At 38.8% G+C, this 20,830-nt stretch overlaps 1 protein-coding gene across 20 annotated transcripts in view; it reads left to right on the top strand.

Moving 5' to 3' along the window:
- The window catches only part of MARK3 (microtubule affinity regulating kinase 3), a 62,341-nt gene extending 41,787 nt beyond the window's left edge, over positions 1–20,554 (top strand). For 4 of the 20 annotated variants that reach the window (XM_061376297.1, XM_061376295.1, XM_061376292.1 and 1 more), the window contains 6 exons: positions 4,405–4,508; positions 9,197–9,361; positions 10,087–10,344; positions 13,240–13,266; positions 17,970–18,014; positions 19,592–20,554. In XM_061376297.1, coding sequence (XP_061232281.1) covers positions 4,405–4,508; positions 9,197–9,361; positions 10,087–10,344; positions 13,240–13,266; positions 17,970–18,014; positions 19,592–19,937 — 945 coding nt within the window. In that variant the 3' untranslated portion in view covers positions 19,938–20,554. The remainder of the gene's footprint in view (positions 1–4,404; positions 4,509–9,196; positions 9,362–10,086; positions 10,345–13,239; positions 13,267–17,969; positions 18,015–19,591) is intronic. The other 16 variants (XM_061376312.1, XM_061376304.1, XM_061376308.1 and 13 more) reach the window with 11 other exon arrangements.
- The last annotated feature ends 276 nt before the right edge of the window (positions 20,555–20,830 follow it).

The following is a 20,830-nucleotide window of genomic DNA, read 5'->3' as shown; positions in this document are numbered from 1 at the left end:
GAACTCTAGCACCCACTTCCTCCAGTAAAGATTAGTCTTTTGCTTTCTGGCATTCTGGGGATGTGGGGGTGGAGGGAAGGACTGACTTCTTACACAGTTCCTGGAACTAATTAGGGAGTTTTATTTCTTACAGTTCTGTCATGCATCTAGAAGGGAAAAAAAAAAAAAAAAAAGAGATATGTTGGAGTTACCATAGTGTCCTGAAGTTAAAAAACTTTTGAGGTAGAGGGATTTTGTTCTCACTGAGCACTTAAGTCTTAAAATCAGTGATACGATGAGAAAATCACCGAAGAGATCGAAAAATACTGTTAAAAAAAAAAAAAAAACCAAAGGAAAAGTAGTAGCACTGGTCTTTACTGCACACCCTTAGCCAGGTGTGTGCTGTTCTTACTAAATAACAAAACTCGCAAGCATGCACTTAAGGATAAGAGTTGTGCTTGTAGAGCGGAAAGCTAAGTCTGGGTTGGAGTAAGGGGCTCCAAGCTGTACTTGTAAAGTTGACATTGTGCTTGAACTCTTGCAAACTAAATAGTTCTGCAGGCTGAACAAGTGCACATCAAGAACCTGAATTTCATTGGGCAAATACCAAATTAATAACAAAAACCTGCTACAGGGCTTGCATAGTTAGCAGCAACTCATAACTCCCTGCTTTAACAACTCCTTGTTTATTACTCACAGCTTTGGATTTTTCCTTAGTGCTTGTAATAAGGCTGCCCCGGAGCCCTTAGCATGGCTTTAGGATGGCTGGAAGAGGAGAATAGATAGTATGCTTGGAAAATAATTTAGGACCAAAAATGTACTAGTGTCCTTAAGTAGATAGATTGGTTCATTAGTGTAAGTCAGAAGCTGATTGTTTGAACGTTTTTTACATTAGTCCTTCCCTGGTGTCTCTTAATGTGAAAACAGCCTGCCTAAGCAGTGGGCACAAGACTCTCCAAGAAAAGAGGAAGACTGTACCACACATTGATCCTTTGTGCTGTGATTGGACCTCGTGTATATGTTCAGAAGTCTCAACATGTGCTTTTGCAGTGTCAACACCTCCTGCAAAAAAGGCAGGTGTTGCCACAAGGATGAACTTACACAGCTAACCCTGACCCTAGGGCTTGTGATTCAGTCAGGGATTGTGGTGTGACACCAGTTTCAGGCTTCGTGTGCTGTGCACCTGTACATTTTAGTCATGTGAGGTGGGCAGATGCCAACATTACGAAGTTTAACCATGCCAAATGCAAGCTCCTGCACCGGGGTTGGAACAATCCCAGACACAGCTACAGGTTGGGCAGGGAAGAGATTCAGAGCAGCCCTGTGGAGAAGGACTTGGGGGTCCTGATCGATGAAAAAATGAACATGAGCCGGCTTCACTGTGCGCTTGCAGCCCAGAAAGCTAACCATATCCTGGGCTGCATCAAAAGGAGCATGACCAGCAGGTCGAAGAAGGTGATCCTGCCCCTCTACTATGCTCTCATGAGGTGTATTAGGAGGGCCACGAGGATGATCAGGGGACTGGAGCAGCTCCCATATGAAGATAGGCTGAGAAAGTTGGGGCTGTTCAGCCTAGACAAGAGAAGGCTGCGTGGAGACCTCATAGCAGCCTTCCAGTATCTGAAGGGGGCCTATAAGGATGTTGGGGAGGGACTCTTCATTAGGGACTGCAGTGATAGGAGAAGGGGTAATGGGTTAAAACTCAAACAGGGGAAGTTTAGATTGGATATAAGGAGGAAATTCTTTCCTGTAAGGGTGGTGAGGCAATAGAATGGGTTGCCCAGGGAAGCTGTGAATGCTCCATCCCTAGCGGTGTTCAGGGCCAGGTTGGACGAGGCCTTGGGTGAGAGGGTTTAGTGTGAGGTGTCCCTGCCCATGGCAGGGGGGTTGGAACTCAATGATCTTAAGGTCCTTTCCAACCCTAACAGTTCTATGATTCTGTGTCCAGAATAGCCTGTAGACGTGCTGAAGAAAGTCATAGCTGAAGAACTACTTCGATGAATCATGAAAGGCTGTACACTAAAAAGTGTAAAGGCACCTAAAACCATGACCGCATTCTTGCTAAAACTAAAATTTGAAAGCTTGAAATGCTCATTCTCCTCTCATGACGTCTGAAATATGAGCCACACAGAAAAAAAGTATGTCCTGATTCCTGTGTCTGTGTGCTCCACAAAGTGCTGTGAAAGTACATCTTTAGAGTCCTCTGCTTTCAGATATGAATACCAAAACCTGTCCACTCCCAAATCTGTCTGTAAAGCTGTCTTGGCTTTCTAGATGTGCAACATGACAGTACATTTTAATGTTACGTGGTATCTTCTCAAGGGAAACAAGTGTTTAATGTTCCAAGGCAGGAGTTGGAAAGAAGGAAGCCACCCATGATTGTGAGTATTTCCCACCAGAAAAGCACTGTTGGTTATTCTGGGTGCTTCATTCTCTGATGTATTCCGGAACACAGAGCAAAATGATACGCGAATATTAATATGCAATACTTCGATGTACCTTTGGTTTGCCTGGGCTCCAGTAAATACCTTGCGCATCTTGACCTCTCAAGAACATGCAAATGAAACTTTACCTAAGGTACACAGCTTTTGTTGCTGGCAAATTTAGTAAAGAGAGGGGAGCTTTTAATGAGAAATGTTAGAGGAGAGTAGGAGAATCAGTGGTTTGTTTGATTTTAAGGCAATCGATGTGTAAGGAAGGAAGTACAGTGAAAGGGCCAGGAGAACTTTTGGTAATGCTTGGCACATGCCTATCCTTAAGGATTATCTAGTGAAGAATATTTGAGAAACCTTGAGACAACTTACATACATCTTATGATTTAATTAATAGTTCTGCTAATTTAAAATACTCTTAATACTCTTTATACATCTTAACACCAGGAGATCGTGCAGTTCACGTTCTCATTTTTATTTGTACATTCATGGCAAGATGTGTAACAGGTCAGCAGTCTTCTAAATAGACAAGATGGCTTCATTGTTCAGTCTACAGCTCATTGCATTGCTTGAGACTCCCTGTATAGGAAATACTTTGCCTTAAGGTACTGGAGGAGCTTTTGCTGGTTATTGAGAATACTCCACTTTAACAGTTTTTTCCAGGTTTGGAAACAAAAAAGGTTTGGCTACTCTCCTTTTGTGCTTGAACTAGTTTTTCCTTTTTTTTTAATCCTCCTTCACATCATCTCTACTGTGACCATTTATATGAAACCTTTTCTTATTGCTATTTAAAAAACCCACTGAATTTCCATTGTCTGTCATAGCAGTAATTCTTCAAAGAACTCCAAAAGGTTAGTTGAGCATGAAGTCCCCCGCCTGATTCTTAGTGGCCATCCTTACTCAACATGCTTATCCAGGTGCTGACCAGTCATTCCCTTAAGCTAGCCTCTTCCAAGACTCCCCCTGGCAGTGATGTTTCAAGTTAATAGCCTATTTTGCTTCCTGCTTTGCCCTGTGATTCTTTTCTTCAAAGAAAATTTTTAAAGTTTTTTTTCCACTTTCCAATCAGTTTGTAGTTTCCTGTGTTACGTTCTTGGGGTGGGGAGAAAAAATATAAGGCTTGCCAGCTTTTACTTCCTCTACAACCTGGGGGTGCATGTTTATCTGGACCACCATGCTTTCTCCTACAGTGATTGCATCTAACGTTTTATAACTTTGTTATCTGTGAATTACCTAGCTTCTCAGTCGTTCCTGGAAAGTTGACCGCCAACTTGGGCATATCTCCACCCTCTTTCTCTGTAAAGACAGAGGCAAAGTAATTCTGTTTCTTTTCTCCCCTCTAAAAGTAAGGTCTGTAGTTTAAGTTCCCCTGGTTCTCTTATCCTCAATGTATTATGCCTGTATTTAAATGTATATTTTTTTTAAGTCCTATTAAAATTCTCTGCAATTTGTCTCTTTAATTTGACTTATTCTTCCCTGTTTTAAAAACTTGTGTAGTGTTTCATAGTATTTTAATATTTAACAGTCCATGTTTGCCTTCCCACTGAATTTTACCACATTTGTTTCTTAAGTCTTTGTTTTTCTGATGTTGTTTAAGAGTATGATTTTAACTTAAAGGAAAATTCTACAATCTGCAAGTGGTAAAGTATTTCAAAAATAGGTTACAAAGACATAGGATATCCAGATGTAGATGAGCGCTATACATGCTGAGAACTTGTAATTTGGAATTAATGGTAATTCTGGTAATTAAAAACTTCCAGCTGTGTTAATTTTGAGCTGTCAACATGAAATGCAAGAAGAACCTGTTAGAATTATTTTCTGGATTGCATTGTTTCTTAAAAATACTGGAAGGTGTTTGTATATTAATTTAATTACTGTAAGTTCTGTAACTCTGTAGGACTAGCATGAAGTAAGCCAGCCTTCAATTACATGTAGACTTAACCCCAGAAAAGCCTTTTGTGGGGAATAACAAACCTATGTTTTTTAATTGTAGAATAATACTGCCCCCGGAGCAATGACACGGCGCAACACATATGTTTGTAGTGAAAGAACCACTGCTGATAGGCATTCAGTGATACAAAATGGCAAGAAGAACAGGTATATAAAATGTCTTCCTATGGTGTATGTCTCTTGTCTTCACATAGCCAAAAAACTATAATACCTAATTTAAACAATATCAGTAGTACTCTAGTGTAATTCTTAATGAAAGGTGAGTACAGAGCATTATGGAGCACCTGTAAGTAAGTTGTGTTATTTTCTGGGTTTCCTATACTTAATACATAGTGTTTATACTTGGAATGTAAAAATAAATTCCTGGTTTCTGGTTAAATACATGTCATTTTTACAGCCTTCATCTTAAGTCACTTGTTACCTACTGTGACCAGAAAAGGTATGCTTGCAGAAGAGGCTTGTTTAGCTTGAAGCTACAAAGTCCATCTCTCTTGGGACATTCTCTTTTTACATTTCACTCTAAACTGTACTCTGTTGGGATCATTTGGCATACTGTTTTTTTTCTGTGAAAAGTAGAAAGTTATTTTTTCCTGAGCAAAGATTGGACAGTATAGGCCATTGTCTCGGATGAGTAATTTTTTTTTTTTTACCTAGGTTTCGTAGTCTGATTTCTTCCCAGTATTTGCAGAACTCATCTAGAAAAGGGAAGCACTGATATTGCTGTAGTCTAAGTGAAAACAGAGAAATAACAGGTTTCCTCTTACTTTAGTGAATGAAAGCCTGACTGGAGCATGCAGTGGAATTGGAGTTAACGAGTTCGTATGTTAGCAATGTAACCACATCTAGTGCTGTCTTTCCCCGTGTACCAAAGACTGAGGAGAGTTGCAGAAAATTAATATAATTGTGACCGCAAACATTAGGTATAGATTAACAATTGTGAAGAATAACTGTTTTACCACCAAATTTCCCAGCTGGCTGAGGCGTTTTAACTTCCAACCAGCTGATCTTCACAAAATTTTACTTATCTCGAAAGCTGGTAACAAGTTACTGACTGTTGCCAGAAGAGCACCCATAAGCTAATAGTGCTTAATAAGGGTGCTTAAGCTTGGAGGAATGTGTATGTACTTCCCTCATACTCTTCACAATTTTCTCTATGCCTTCCTAATTTTATGATATATTGTAAAGGGTGGGAAAAAAGTACTTCTAGCTTGTGTTGAATTTGGTGAAAGATTTACCTTTTTTGCACAGAATCTTTCTTTTGGCAGTTTATAAGGAAGGGTGGTGAAGTTGTCATGTTGAAAGGAAAGTGTGTCTGACCCTTGGTTGAGTCCTGGAGCCTAGGAATAAGGGACTTAGTTTTGACCCTGTCTCTTCCTCCTAGCTTTCTGCAAACTGAAAGTGATTAAGGAAAAAGTCAAGTGTAAGTTTGAAGAGTGCCAAAAGTCTGGCTGGCCAGCTGGGCCTGCAGTCAACTTTCTTGTGAAGTACAGCACAGCTATTTGGTACTGTCTCTTAGTGTGTCTGTCTCAGCCTTCATTGCTTAGTCCCTGTTAACGTAACCAAGTTTGTTTAGATTAAAGCTCACCATCCCTTCTTTAATTTGATATGTTAATAGCTTTTTTTCTTTCCAAGCTCTCTGAAAAAAAAAAATGAATCTTTCTGTCCAAAATAGCTTTAATAGATTTGATTACTTAATTTCTTAGTTTAATAACATTTTTGTTCATCTTTGAGCTAATACCTTTGCAATACATTTTTAAAACTTTAAAAGTTACTAGATACTCTTTACTAGGAAGGCTTGAGATTCAGATGTCGCATTAATTTAGGAGTAACTTTATGCTCCTAAGTAGTTCTCTTTTGAGGTTATTTTTTTTCCCAGCTATGAGTTTCTCAGCAAACTGCTGTCTTTTCAGTTTGTCACACATGGGCACTAAGCTAAAAGTTAACATTGAGTAGTACTTGGCAACTACATTAGTTTGTAATTGGTTATTGTTATGTAATTTACCTTTTGTTGTCAGTACCGTATCCAAACATCGTTTGTTATCCTGCAGACTAGCTCTGTTTGGGTTATTTGAAACATCTGAGCATTTATATGTTCACTGTCTGGAAAAGATAATTTTAACTTCTGCCCATATTTTTTTATTACCGCTTTTGTTACTCTTTATAGAAGGTTAAAATGAAATAGATAATGAGAATGCATTGGTAGTTGCTTTAAATTGGAGACCTCTTATTGTCTGAAACGTATCAACACTAAACTGCACGTTCATTTTGGCACAGTTTCAAAATTACTGTGATTTGGGACAGAATTCAGAATTTGTCTGAGTATATTTTGTTGCTGTAACCAGGCAAAGGCTTGACTGATCACATGAAGTGCAGAGACCTTTAATTCAGGCTAAATCAGCATGGCTGTTGATGGGACTAGCTCTTCAGAATGAATCCTGCCTGCCTTCAGGTGTTTCTGTAGTATCTATTTTATTGTAGTCTCAGAAATATTATTGTACTAGCAGAAAGTAACTTTAGAAAAATGTAATGTTTTTTCTTCTGTGAAGCAAGATCTCAAGTAGAACCTCAGCTTTGTATAAATCCAAGGGTTTGTCAGAAATGCTTTCTATGCTTTTGAAATGTCTGTTGGTGGAAAATATTAAAGGCAGGAGTAATTACTATAAATGATTTGTAACAGATTGGATTTTAGATTTTCCACAGACAGTCAGATACTGACTGACCTGGTGGAAACTTGCCTTCAGAAGCAAGGAGTGCACATTTGAAGTCTCAGTACTTTCCCTACAGGAAGAATAAAAATGTTGCTTGTTCTGTTTTTATCTTACACATTGAATTCTGAGAAGGCATTGTTTCAGAAGATACAGAAACTGAAGAACTGATAGTCAGCTAGTGCACTTGTTGGAGAAAGTAGTCTTGAAGACTCCATGCAAGACTGGTAGAAGCAAAGAGGTTTTGTCTCTCATCCCTACTTTTAACACATTGTGTGGCTGACACAGGCATTCTACCGGAGATGACTCTGTTGGCTTTCCTCCAAAGTCTGAGCGTTAATTAAAGCACTTGGGGACTCATGGTACACTCTTCATAATGATAGGCAAATGATTTACAACAGCCTCAGATTTTTAATAAGCCTTGGCACTAATTGGTGAACGTTTGCTCACTTTTTTCTCTGTTCCCAGGCTAATAATCTAAGGAAGCTGATTTCTAGCAAAGCTGCAGAGGAAGAGATATAGGTGCTTTGATATGTGCCCTGATACTTTATTGATACCTTTAGCTATCACCTCTTTGGAGGCAGGTGACTAAATAAAACTTGGGTCTAATGCGTTGTAACTAGATTATTTCTCCTGTGTCTTTCACAGCAAATTGAGAGGGAAGGAGGTAGACGTGCTGGAGAGGCTAGTGACCAATTATTTGGGGATTACATGACTTTAGGGTATTGCTGTTGAGATGAATGCTCATTTCCTTACAATTTATTAATACCCTGGGGTAATATAAAAGCTGGGCTGTGTTGCAGGCTTCATTGTAGTAGTGCTTGTAGTTGGCGTCCTGCTGGATTCAGTATTGTAGAGACATGAGTGCATGACTCTGAAGTTTTCAAGACTCTGAAAAGTTAGAAACAAAACAGAAAGAAGTAGATTTTTGCTAACCATTCTAGCCAGCAGTTGTGATGTCTGAGCTGTGAGGTGTTTTCTGCTAGTGCTTTGGGAGCTAAGTCTGTGAAGAGGGTCAGCTGACACTTATAGCTGGAGTACCATTCTCCTCTCCAAATTCTGACATACCAGAGGATAAGAGGACTTGAATTTCAGAATATGTAACCAGGAAGTAACTTAGAAGTGAACATGCAGTGTGGTGAAACTGTCACTGGCAATTCCTGATTTCTTAACCTTGAACAATATTTATGAATTACAATTGCCTTACTTTTAAAGCAAACTTAAGATGAATGGCATACAGCATTGTAGCCTGAAAGGCCCAGTACATCTTGTGGCCTCAGTTTTTTCCCATCCTTGTCATTACTAGATAATATGAAAGCTGCAAAGAATTTGTCCCAAAGAAAGAAAAGTATTTCATACTATACAGCTAGCAGCTTACTGACCATTCTGCTAAGATAGCACTGTATACTGTCCTTCAAAGCCTGAACCTCAAAGTTAGAGAATTTAAGGTTTGTGGTCAAAATATATGAGATGCTCTTCAAACTGTAATACCTCTTTCTTCAGAGAACACCATGTGTTATTCATTGCCTCCTATATGTACAGGTTGATTATTAGTAGTCTGTTTGTTTGGGCATCTTTGGACTTGTTAAAGATCATGATACTGTTGTTTTCTATTTGTACCTGTGAAGTCCCTTGGTTAACAGATGTAGGCCGGGATTTGACAGCTTGCCCAGCTTACACTTATTTCTTTTAACGTGGATACATTCTGAAAACAAAGCATTTCACTGTGGTAATAGAGCAGTCATTGTTCTCTTGCAAAGTGCAGTTGGTGGGTTTATTAATGCATTTTTTTTAATGTTAAAACCTGTACAAGTTACATAAGTGCTTTATAGGGGTGCTTTGGCACACAGCACTGAGTTAGTCAGGTTCTGTACATCAGCGAGAGTAACACTGCAAACTAATGGTAAGAGTATGATCACTTCATAGATGTCAAGTACCATAGTGAGGATGCTTTTTAAGGGGAGTGTAGGATAGTTACTGCTCTTTGCATAGAAGAGGGCTGTTAAGAGTTCATGTTCTTTGATAAATAAGTAATAGAAGGAAAAGTTTGCTTTTTTTCTATGCAGTAGTTTGTTGTTGGTCCATCATGCTCTTCTTTCTGCCTCTGCCTGAACCCAAACCCCCTCACAGCCTGACAGAAATGTCCGCTTACGCAGCTAGCCCTGCTTCAGTTTGTACTACATCCTTCTCCAGTGTTCGGCTGCGACATCAGAAGTCGATGTCCATGTCAGCCTCTGTGCACACGAAGATGATGTTGCCTCCAATAGACAATGGCGCAGATAACTTCAGGCCTATGTAAGAACCTGAAATCGTTGTGAAACTAACTTATACCCACTGCTTCTTAACTTTGTGCTGTGGAATTTTAGTCCTAGATTGTTCTAGTTTATATTGCCCACAAGATGTGTGTTTCCTCATTTTTTTCAGTCTTGTTTACATTTGTTTTGTGGTGTGTCAGGCTGTCGGTGACATAATCCTGCAATAATGAAACTTAATTTTTTCCTAGTGTTAGGAGTATTGGACATTCCCTATTGTTAGAGTCTGTGGGAGACTAACCGTGTATCCTGAAGGACTTTGCTACTTGGAGCAGTTCACTTGTAGAGAATTTTGTGTAGGATACTTTCAAAATTAGCAAGATTTTAAAAGATGTATATATAGAATGTGGAGGGAGAGACACTAAAGCTACTTACTGCTTCTCTTTCCTGGGAGGAAACTTGACTTGTCTGTTCTTTTGAGTCTTCTCAGTGAAACAAACTGTATGCCTAGTATATATCTGATCTTTTCCAAGATACTCGTTGGTTTTTTTTCTGACTTTGTAGGTTTCTGTTTCGGCAGCCTTTTAATCCTAACTTCTTACAAGTTTTGATTCCATACAGTGCTGTAATAATATTGATATTTCCAACCCTGGCCTATATCAAAGTGTCTGCTTATGCTTTACTGTAGAACGTAGTGTTTTGTGTTTCCTGCAGAACTGTAGTGCTTCTTGTGAAGAATTTCTAGCATTGTTTTGTTTTCTGCTCTAGCACTATTCCCGATCAAAGAACTCCTGTTGCTTCAACTCACAGCATTAGCAGCGCAACCACACCTGACCGTATTCGTTTCCCCAGAGGAACAGCTAGTCGGAGCACTTTCCACGGCCAGCTCAGAGAGCGACGTACTGCTACCTACAATGGACCACCAGCCTCCCCCAGTCTGTCCCATGAAGCAACACCACTCTCACAGACTCGAACCAGGGGATCCACTAATCTATTTAGTAAACTAACTTCAAAACTCACAAGAAGGTTAGTGTCGTAAAATGGTAATGCAACATTTCCTTTTATTAGGTAGTAGAAGTACCTAGTTGCTCATTGCTTAGGTGGTTTTGTCTATATTCTCTGATTAATGGCTTAACAGTTTCTGCAACTTAAAATGCACTAGCTTATTATTTTTTGTAGTTCTTTTTGGTTACAGAAGCCGTGTTTTTAGCAGTTGAATCAAACAGGATAAAAAGTGCGGCTGTTTGATCTGTGCTCTTCATCCTCATGTCTGAGATAAAAATGCTGCAGAGCTGAAACATTTTGGCTCAGTTCAAAAGTGACTCACTCTGCATGGTCTGTCAGTAAGCAGCATAAACTAGGATCCCATTCTTGATATTTACTGTAGTGTTAGAAGCTCACTTTGTGTTTTCCAGTCACTTAGCTATTGGCATTTCCAGAATAATCTTGCTGGCAACACATGAATAGAAATATCACAGGTGAAAGGGTAGGGACAGGAGACAAAAGTTTCTTTTGGCACTATCGCTAGTGTAGGTCACTGTAGATAATGCACGCCTGTGGTTTCAGTCTAGGCAGGAGTCTGGTCAAACCTCTGAAAACCTTACTCCTATTTTGACCTTTAGTTCATGTGCAGATTTTGGTTTTGGAGTGAAGGTGTGTTGGTCTAGCCAAAGCCTAGCTTAAGCAGGTTTTGTTCCTGCACTAACAGGTTTTTTTTCCTAATTGGACTTCTCATTTCAAACCCATGTATGATTTCAATTGGTTCCTCCAAACTCTAAAATGGAAGACCAACTATTCTCCTTCTGTATTTAAAACCTGTTGGTTCACATACCACATACTTCAGACCACTCTGATATCCACAACTTGTCTTTGCAGAAGTGAGGGTTTGTTTATCTTTGCCTTAAGATAATCTCCATGCTTTTGTACTCTTCTCATCATGTGAAATTTTTTTGGAGTATATCATTCTGATCTTGGCCTGGGTACTTTTGTGTTAGTCTTATGTCACGTAAGGACCAAGCCATTTCCTTCCTGTCTGTTCTGTGACTATACATGCTTCCCTCTCAGCATTTCTCTTCATAGTCTCCCATTCCTACAAAATAATGACAAGCCAGACTTCAGTTTTTCATAACTGGCTGATTTCAATTTAGCGAGTGAATTTCTGTAAAAATGTAGAAGTTGTTTCTGTGACAAACTAAACCATGACAGCCTTTGGGTAAAGGTTTTACCCTGCTGAGCTCTCTGCCAGCTAACACTTCCTTAGGAAACACTGTGCTGTATGAAATTCCCCCTTTCCTCCCCCCTCCCCCAGTTCTTTTTCAGTTGAGAGAGAGATAACAGATTCATTTGGAATTTTTTTTTTTTATGATTTAAGTCATCTGCTTTTTGTCAAGTGAAGCCTTAATCAGACACATCCTTTTGGCACATATTTCTTTCTGTGCTTTTGTTTGTAATATCCTTACTTAATTTTCCATCTGACGTACCAAATGTGGATGCTCAAAATGTCAATATGCAAGCTTTTCACTTGGTTCTTTAGGCAGCATTCAAACTTCTATCGTTACCTCAGAGTCTCAACTTTCACAGTGCAGTGTGGTTTTCTCAAAGCTTTTCCCCACTTCTTTTGACAATAGTTCCATCTGTAATTGATTAAATAGCGTGCAGTTGTAACACAATAGCACTGTTACAGATTGTCATGGTTTAAGCCCAGCTGGTAACTCAGCACCACACAGCCGCTCGCTCACCCCTTCCTCACCGCTCCCCAGTTGAAAGAATGTTAACCCCAAGGGTTGAGATAAGAGCAGTCCAATAACTAAAATCAAGTACAATATAGTGATAATAGAAAGAATACCAACAATAACAGGAAACAACAAAAAAATAAAGCTCAGAAAACACAAGTGATGCACAATACAATTGCTCACCACCTGCTGACCAATACCCAGCCCAACCTGACCAGCAATCTGGGCTTTCTGGGTAACTCTCCCTAGCTTATATACTGGGCACAGTGTGCTGTGCTGTAGAATACTCCTTTGGCTAGTTTGGGTTGGGTGTCCTGAGAGACAGAAAAGTTCTTGATCAGGGTAAACCTACTTAGCACAAGTGAAACACTGGTGTGGTATCATCATTGTTCTCAGACTAAAGCCAAAACACAGCACTGCACCAACTATAGGAAGAAAATTAACTTCATCCCAGCCAACACCGGGACACAGAAGTTTGCACTTGGAGGACCTCTTACAGTTGGGGCTGTGTTGTAAGAGGTGCTGTACAAGGTACTAAGGAGGAGGATGGTGCTGTCAAAAGACATGGTTTTGTTTTTTCTCTTTAAAAAAAAAAAAAAAACCCACCAAAAAACCCAAACCCCTTAATCTGTTAATTTATTCTAGCATTCTCTATAGGTAATCAGAATCCTTCTCATTATGAACTAGTTATGTTCTGGTGTAGGCAATTGTTACAGCTTCTGCCACTGAGTTAACTGAATATTGAAGGCAGTCCTTGGCACAGCATGGCTGACCTGATGTTATGAAGGAAAGAAGAAACCTAACTTTGAAGATACTCTTTGAAGATCTAATTATAGTAGAATTATAGATTTTTGTTTTCTATTTGAAATACATGAAGAAAATCCAAGCATATTTTTATGTGGCCTTGCAGATTATGAGTTTTAGTGTTTTAACACCAGTACATATCTTAATTCATAATAACTACTGGTGGCATATTTCCCAGGAAAACTAAGTTTGGAAGTAGCAGTGCTAAGGGTTTGACTGTTCATGCCCTGAATCATCTGCCTAATCTCAGAATGCATTGAAGTGTAATTTCCATTGTGCGTTTTAAATGAGATTTTTTTTTTGCATGTTTCGCTCTAAATGGCTTTTTCAATTTATTTTGTACAAAACTTTTTGTTAATTATTATTTTGGCTTAATTTCTTTTAGAAACATGTCATTCAGGTTTATCAAAAGGTAGGATTTATTTATATTTTAAAAAAAGTGGCTCCTGCAATTAACAACAGATTTGGCTTTCTAGCCTTGGTTTTCTGAAAACTAAACTTCCTGCTGAGAACTAAATTCTTTCTTGAGAGGAAAGCATAGAATAAATCCATTAACTCCTGATGATACTTAAGAGTCTGTGGCACCTGTATAACAAGATGCTAAGCATGCCTTGTGAATTCTTCTTTCTTTGATAGAGTTGGTAGTACCAAAGTAATTCTGTTCTCTGTACTAATACACTTAGCATGCTTATGTTTGAAGAATGAGGTGTTTGATAACAATGATGAAAGTATAAACAAAACATAAGGGTTACAAGCAAATAAAGGTAAGTGATGCTGAATTTACATTACATTCTCTTTGTTTTACGATATTTTATGAAAAAGAATCAGTTTAAGTGTTGTCTGCGGTTGATACAACAGAAAGCAAGCATCATGGTTGTGAATGAAGACGCAATGGCTGTGTATTTATTTTAAAATGGGATGCATTTGCTGAAGTTAATTGCAGCGGAAGTGCAAAGAGAGCACTTTGGTTATGAGAAAGTATAACATCTATGCAAGTTACAGAATATCAGAGTTCAGAAGTCTGGTTCACATTTCAAGCCCAAATGATTGTATTTAGTTTTACAGTTTGGGAATTAATCAGGTTGCTGTTTTATCTTGTTAATCCATTGCAACTCATGAAAGGTGGTTATACAATTTTGATCCACAGGTACATTTTCCAGTATGATTTTGTAATACTTTGTTTAGTTGTATCATATCTTGGAGATTCCTAAGGGGTGGGACTTTAAATTTTCAACCACTGACAAAAATTGGAAGATGGGGTAAAAAATAAACATCTCTTTTAACTTTCAGAATGCAAGGTTATGCATGTGAATGTAATTTTAAGTTCATCAGATCGTTTCAAGTAAATACTTAGATTAGGGAGATCTGAGATGTAAATTGCTGTCTGAATCTGGGTTTATTGTGTACAGTCTGAGTCTAAAGGTACCCTACCCAATTAAGTGAGTAAATTCTATGCCATGGTAATAATAATCAGAGCTCTTCCAGACATGACTGTGTTTAGCACTGATATTGGTTGGGTTGGCTGGGATTGTCACAGCTGCCTTGAGAAAAGGAACATACACCAACTCTCAGTTAAGGAAAGAACCCATCCAACACAACATGCAGATGAAACTGAGCAGCAGCATTAGTTTTAATCTGTTGTGCATTATATGGGCTGTGGAGTGCATATCGCTGGTAGGAGGCAGCTTCTGTTTCTCTTAGTCATGTTGCTTTTAAACCAAAGGACTGTGATGTGTGCAACCTCCACAACTGGGTGCATGTAAGTTGCTCTTCAGTTGCTTTTCAGCTGCTCTGAAGAAAGATGGAAAATGGTCGTATGTGTACACTTTTAAACTAGAAGGTTACTGTTCAAATTTGAGACTTAAAAAAGGTAATTTTAAATTTAATTTTTTTATTTTTCTTTGACTTGAGGCCAGGAATCTGATTATTGTGGAAATATCTGCTACAGCTTCCATGAATATGTCTTTTGAATAAGAAATTTGCAAAGTCTTACACCACCTACACAGGACCAGGCTATGCTTTTTTAAATTCTTAAATTTAAAATTCAAGCATGTAAATGTTTTAAGTGTGTGTGGTGTCCCAACCTGATCTGTATATATACAAAATGAAACTGAAGTGCTAGAGGTCTTGGCAATTTCTTCTTGCTTTATATATTACGAATTTTACCTAAGCTCACTAAGTCTTTGATAGTGAAAGAACTACTGTAACCCAGTAGCACATGTATATATGTATAGTACTGTAATATCATTCTAGGGAGCTAACCAAAAGTAGATATCTGTCACTCATTTTTTAATTAGTTCTAATATTGTACTTGGTACATAGAGGTATAAATATATATATGTATCATGTACCATGTACTGGCCTTGCCAGTCTGCATATTGTGGAAGTCTGCCTTTTTTTGCTGACAGCTAAAATCACTTAATGTTCTGGATTTTCTTGCAGCATCTTTTCTCCAGTTCCATAAATTGATCTTATTTTACTGTCTTGCACTTTTTGCTGGTCTTCCGTATCTTTTTAGACAGTTTTCTTTGCATTTATTTGGACTTTTAATACAGAGTATACAAAGATGTAAAGAACAGAAAACACAACATAACCCAGGTCAGATGCATGGAAACATTCTTATTTTTCAAAACCTTTCAAAACCCGTAAAGGAGGTAGTATATAGGCATGAAAAATGAGACATAACTTCTATCTATATTTGTTCCATTCTGAAGACCAATGAGTGTCTGGTGGGAAAGTTATGAAAGTAATTTATTTGTATAAAAATACAAGGAAAGGCAGAAAATTCAGAGCATGAACTAGCAATTTGCCATTTCTGCAGAAGCGAAGATTGTATCAGCAGTGGGGGGGCTCAGGCCTGCATCTGATTTGCAGACCCACCAAAACAATGCTGGGAAGTATAGTAAGTAATTGTTCCTGAACACCAGTGCTGGGCTGGTGTTTATAGTAGAGCTGGACATAACCATGTCTGTCATGAAGGAAAGGAACATCTAGAGAGACTAGTGCAACTCTCATAAGCTTGGCCTGATGGCTTGTATTTGAGGGTGCATGTCACCACATGCAGTTCCCTCTGCGAAATGAATGGAACACCAGTGTGTGGAAGAAAGTAAGGATTTTCTGAGAAGCTCCCATGAAGGTGTTATTTCAAAGTGACAGGTATTTTGCAGGTAACTACTTTCTTTGAGTACAGTGGTTTAGAAATTCAATAATTTGGCTTAATTTCGGCCTGAAAAGTGTCTAAGAATATCATTAGGGATTTTTCCTCCTGGACTTTTCTGGACAGATTCCAGTAACAATATGACTGTTAGTTGCTGGGGAGATTGGATATTGGTTTTAAACAAAAATACAAACAAAATGAAACAAACCAACCCCAAGAATCCATAAAAGCTTGCAGCTGTTAACAAAGCTGATGTTTTCTACCTTGTAGGAATACAGGAGGCTCTTTAAAGTTCAAGTACTCTCAGTTTTTCAATTGAGCAGTGTCTACAGACTTGTTGCTTGCTTTGCCAGCGAATGAACCTTTCCCAGATCATCTGAAAGGTGTGGAATTGTTCAGTTGCTATATGTGATTGTCTCTCCCATCCCACCTACCCCCCTTCTTGGTCCTGCAGAGTTGTCATAAAGGATGAACGTATAGACTGTGTATGCAGACTTTAAAAATCCTTCTCTACCTTCTCATGTATCTACCACAGATCCATAACACAAGATCTCATGAAAATAGCTACCATTAAAAACCCACTTTGAAGCAGTAGAATTACTTGAGGACTTGCCTGTTGTTTTCTTCTTGTTATCTTCCTTACCCTTTTAGCTTGACAGCTGTTCATTAGTCAATGGCAAACATTTCCTAGCAAAGACCCTTTTGTGCCATGTGCTGAGCAGTACCTCATAGAGCAGGGTTCCGATTGGATGCTGTTGTGACAAGCACCTCATAGCTGAGTGACTTAACACTTTCTTAATTAGATTTCCATTGCAATAGCAGTGTAAATTTTGAACGAGGAGCAGGCTCCACAGCCTAAAGAGCAAGTGCTGCCACCATGCTCTTCACAGGGCTAGCATAGTGTCTCCTCCCCTGTGACAGGGACTGCGCGAATTCCATTTACAAGCCCGTTCCTTCACTGCAACCTCAAAAGGAAGGAAAGGAGGAAGTTAAACTTTTTTAACACACCCCCCCCTCCACTGATATAAATACCACTCTGCATCAGAAAAATCAACGCTTACACTGCTATCCCTAGACACCTGTCACCCAAACTGCTGTAATATTTTACATTATTAAGTGACACCATGGACTAGCCTAGAGTAGTCTTGGTAAGAGCCTTATAAAGGCAGCTTCCCTCTGAGCAGAACTGGTGCCAAGATGTCACACCGTGGTACTGCAATAATGGGAAGGTAGGGGAAGATGATTTTGCCTGTAATTCTGCTTGATCCTGGGTTTTTAAAAAAATGGTAGTGATCAGCAGTGTAGCTTTAAGCAATGCAAGAAGACAGAAGGCTTAAGCTTACTCTTAGATGTGGAAGACTGGAAGATGTGTCAGCATGGGAATAGATAGGATGGATTTACAACAGCTTGACAAATCTTGGCTTTACCTCTAAGTTTTTGTTAAAATGTGTATGCATGTTACTCTTTTGTGTCAAGGTATTTGGTATTGTTTAAACACTAATACTTTAGACCTGATGCACGTGCAAACACAAACACACAGGGTGACCAGATTTGTCTCTAAATAGGGTAGTTAGTTGTCTTTTAGGGAGGTGCTTACTAAATAATACAGTAACTTCAAAATGCTCTGTAACTTTAGTTTCATGTTTTCTGCTTTTAGAAGTTCAGCTTTATTCATGTGAGTTCTACAATATTAATACATATATATAAAAATACACTGCAAAAATTAGTTATGGTCGTCTTAAACTATAGTTTATAGACTTCCATTTGGTTTGACAGTATGTTAGATTCTGAATTTGGTCTAACTGACAAAGTTCTTTACATCTTTGTTGCTTTGTATTTTAACACACCTTTAGTATGATTGCAGTATCGTTTAGCAACTACTCAGATATTGTATATTGTAGTGTAAGATTTGTCTTCTCTTTCCTACTTCCTTTTGCTTCTGCATTCTTTTCAATGAGGCTCCCGACTGAATATGAGAGGAACGGGAGATTTGAGGGCTCAAGGTGAGGGTAAATTTTTTGTTTAAAATGTTACTTAGATGAGTTTGAACCTTTCTCCCTTTGGTTATGTGGCGTAGCAGCTTCAGGCAGCAGCTTTTGTTTCGTGTAAGGCTTTGAAACTAAACAAAGAAGCATTTCTGTCTGCACAACAACTGTTAAAGCACTGACTTCATCCTAAACTTTCATCTTCCTGTTGCCTTTTCCCTTGTGTAGTTTGGATTTTTTTGCATTTTAGTCGTTGTAACTTGCTGTTGTCTTGTAGCTGTGTGGGTAAGTGGCCTCTAGTGAGGCTGCAAATGTGTGGGATAACCGCTGAAGGGTGATAAGATATTTCTCACCTCCAAAATCACAGGCAGTATTCTTCATGTTACATTCTACTTCCAAAATCTGTATATCAAAAAATACAAGAAATGATCAAACTCATGCAGGTTCTGCCAACTGTTTTCAAGTAGAAAAAAAGCTTTCAGAAATAAAATGAGCATTGAGTAGAAGTTGGTGCTTCCCCAGCCCCCTTACAGCCTTTTTAAATTTAAATCTTAAAAGTACTCCCTAATTTGCTTGCTGAATTTCATAACATCTGGCAAATCACGTAGCTGGGCTTGATAACACAATCCTGGTACTCTTGCAGTTAGTCAAAACCTTTTTAATAGAAGGTTAAACTAGGAAATAGGCTATATTTGAGAAATACATTTATTTAGGTTTGACCTCGCTGACACTTTTTATTTAACTTTTTCATAATTGCCTGCTTAATGGTGGTAGAAGAAAAGCATTGTGTAACCAGAAATTCAAGGTCAACTATTTTAAAGAGCAGCTTGTCTTAATACTGTAACTTTAAAGCTCAACGTGAGACCTGAACTGTATGGTTTGGGATCAGTCAGGTATCTTCAGAAAATATTTAAGCATAACAGTCAATATATTTAATTCTCTCTTTTTCCCCTGCGTGTCCAAATGTAGTTCCTTATTCTTTAGCTGCGTGGACCCCGGTCCTGCTGTGCAGCTGGCTACTGTGGGCCTTCATCGGCCTTCCCTGTGCTTGGTCTGTACCCTGTTACACAGGAAGAGGTGCAGAGGAACACCCAGGATCTTTCTGCATAGGCTTATTCCCATTGCTTATGATCGGGCACCTGCCATGGGCTGGCACTCCCACAGTGTGGGCTGAGCACCTTTTTGCCACAAGTCGCCATTATTTGAATGTTCCAGAAACTTCTAATGCAGAGCTGGTGTTCCAGCTGCCCACACAGCCTGAGAATAGGAGTTTGAGCAGAACCTGCATTAAAATTGAGTTGTGGGTGATGCATGTAGTTTTACTTCCACAAGGTCATTTCCCTCATGCTCTTGACTCCAGTGACTTCCAGTTGTGTCACATGTCATAGCGTACCTTTGTTCCAGCCCCAACAGCTAATGCTTTACCTTGACTGTGTGTTTGTACAGCAGCTAGGAAAGCAGGGCACTGCTCACAGCCGGAGCCTCTAGATGCTGCTCTAATACTGGTACTGTGCGTTGAGTGTTAGTGTGCTTCAGTAACATGAAATGCAGAGAAGGTGGCCGGCCCTGCTAACTACGAAATCCCTGTCTTTCAGCCGCAATGTAGCTGTGGATCAGAAGGATGAGAACAAGGAAGCCAAGCCTCGGTCTCTGCGTTTTACCTGGAGCATGAAAACCACCAGCTCCATGGATCCTAATGAAATTATGAGGGAAATACGAAAGGTTCTGGACGCCAATAATTGTGACTATGAACAAAGAGAGCGTTTCTTGCTTTTCTGTGTCCATGGAGATGGACATGCGGAAAACCTTGTACAGTGGGAGATGGAGGTGTGTAAACTGCCAAGACTGTCCCTGAATGGAGTTCGCTTTAAGCGGATATCGGGAACATCCATAGCTTTCAAAAACATTGCTTCCAAAATTGCCAATGAGTTAAAGCTGTAACAAGAAAAATAGTGAAGTTGGAAATTAGTTAGCAGTTTCAAGTGTTTTTGAGAATTCCGATGGAAATGTATAGAATAACATTTAGGCAATAACTTCTGCATCCTTCTGAATAGTGATATTAAAAAAAAGCTGCTGAGCTGGGAGGGAGAGTTGAACTTTTTTATAAGTGCACTACAGCATTAAAGTTGCCTACTATGTAAAATATTACCCCTTCTGCTTTATTTCCATTGCTCCTAAGTCTTTGACAACAAATTGAAACACAGAATATATTCATTTAAATATGCCTCCTGTTTGTGTGGATGTGTGAATGTACAGTATGTGTGTATAATATATAAAGTATTATATGTAAACAATTCATTTACAACATTGAGCTGTACCAGTACCTCTTTTGGGGCTAATTTTGGTGCTAAAAATTGAAATGGCCAAGGAGGAAACACTTGAGTTAAATATTTAAAATAACTGAAGTGATAACCAGTAAACGCAGGTTTACAGTTCACTGCTGTGTTAAGGAAAAAAAAAAGTGTGTGAAGGGTTTGGATTTACGGTTGTGAACATTATTAGTCCTGTTTTCTAAGTAGATCTGATGAGATTATTAAAAATTCACTTTTACTGAGTAAGTCTTGCATTCTATTTTGCCCACCTATTTATTATTTAAGTCTGAATCAAATTTAAAAAATGTAGTTGATTTGTGCATTAAAATTTGGGTAAAGACTTCCATTCTTCTGCTTCTGCTAAACTACTAAAATGGTATCTTTGTCCTTTTGGCTTACGAGTATTGATTGCAGCTAAGAACACTTTTCTGTTATTCACCGTCTTAAAAGGACGTGCTAAATGCTAACTAGTGATTTTTCTTTCAGACCAAGTTCTCCATGTTAGATTAGGTCATACTGATA

This window comes from Neopsephotus bourkii, unplaced genomic scaffold, assembly GCF_033783945.1.
Source record: "Neopsephotus bourkii isolate Nb327-2 ecotype Australia unplaced genomic scaffold, CSIRO-AGI_Nbou_v1 NB_1707, whole genome shotgun sequence".
In the NCBI taxonomy this organism is placed as follows: Eukaryota; Metazoa; Chordata; class Aves; order Psittaciformes; family Psittacidae; genus Neopsephotus; species Neopsephotus bourkii.
The sequence above is the reverse complement of the archived record's forward strand: the minus strand, read 5'-3'. Positions and strand labels throughout refer to the sequence as shown.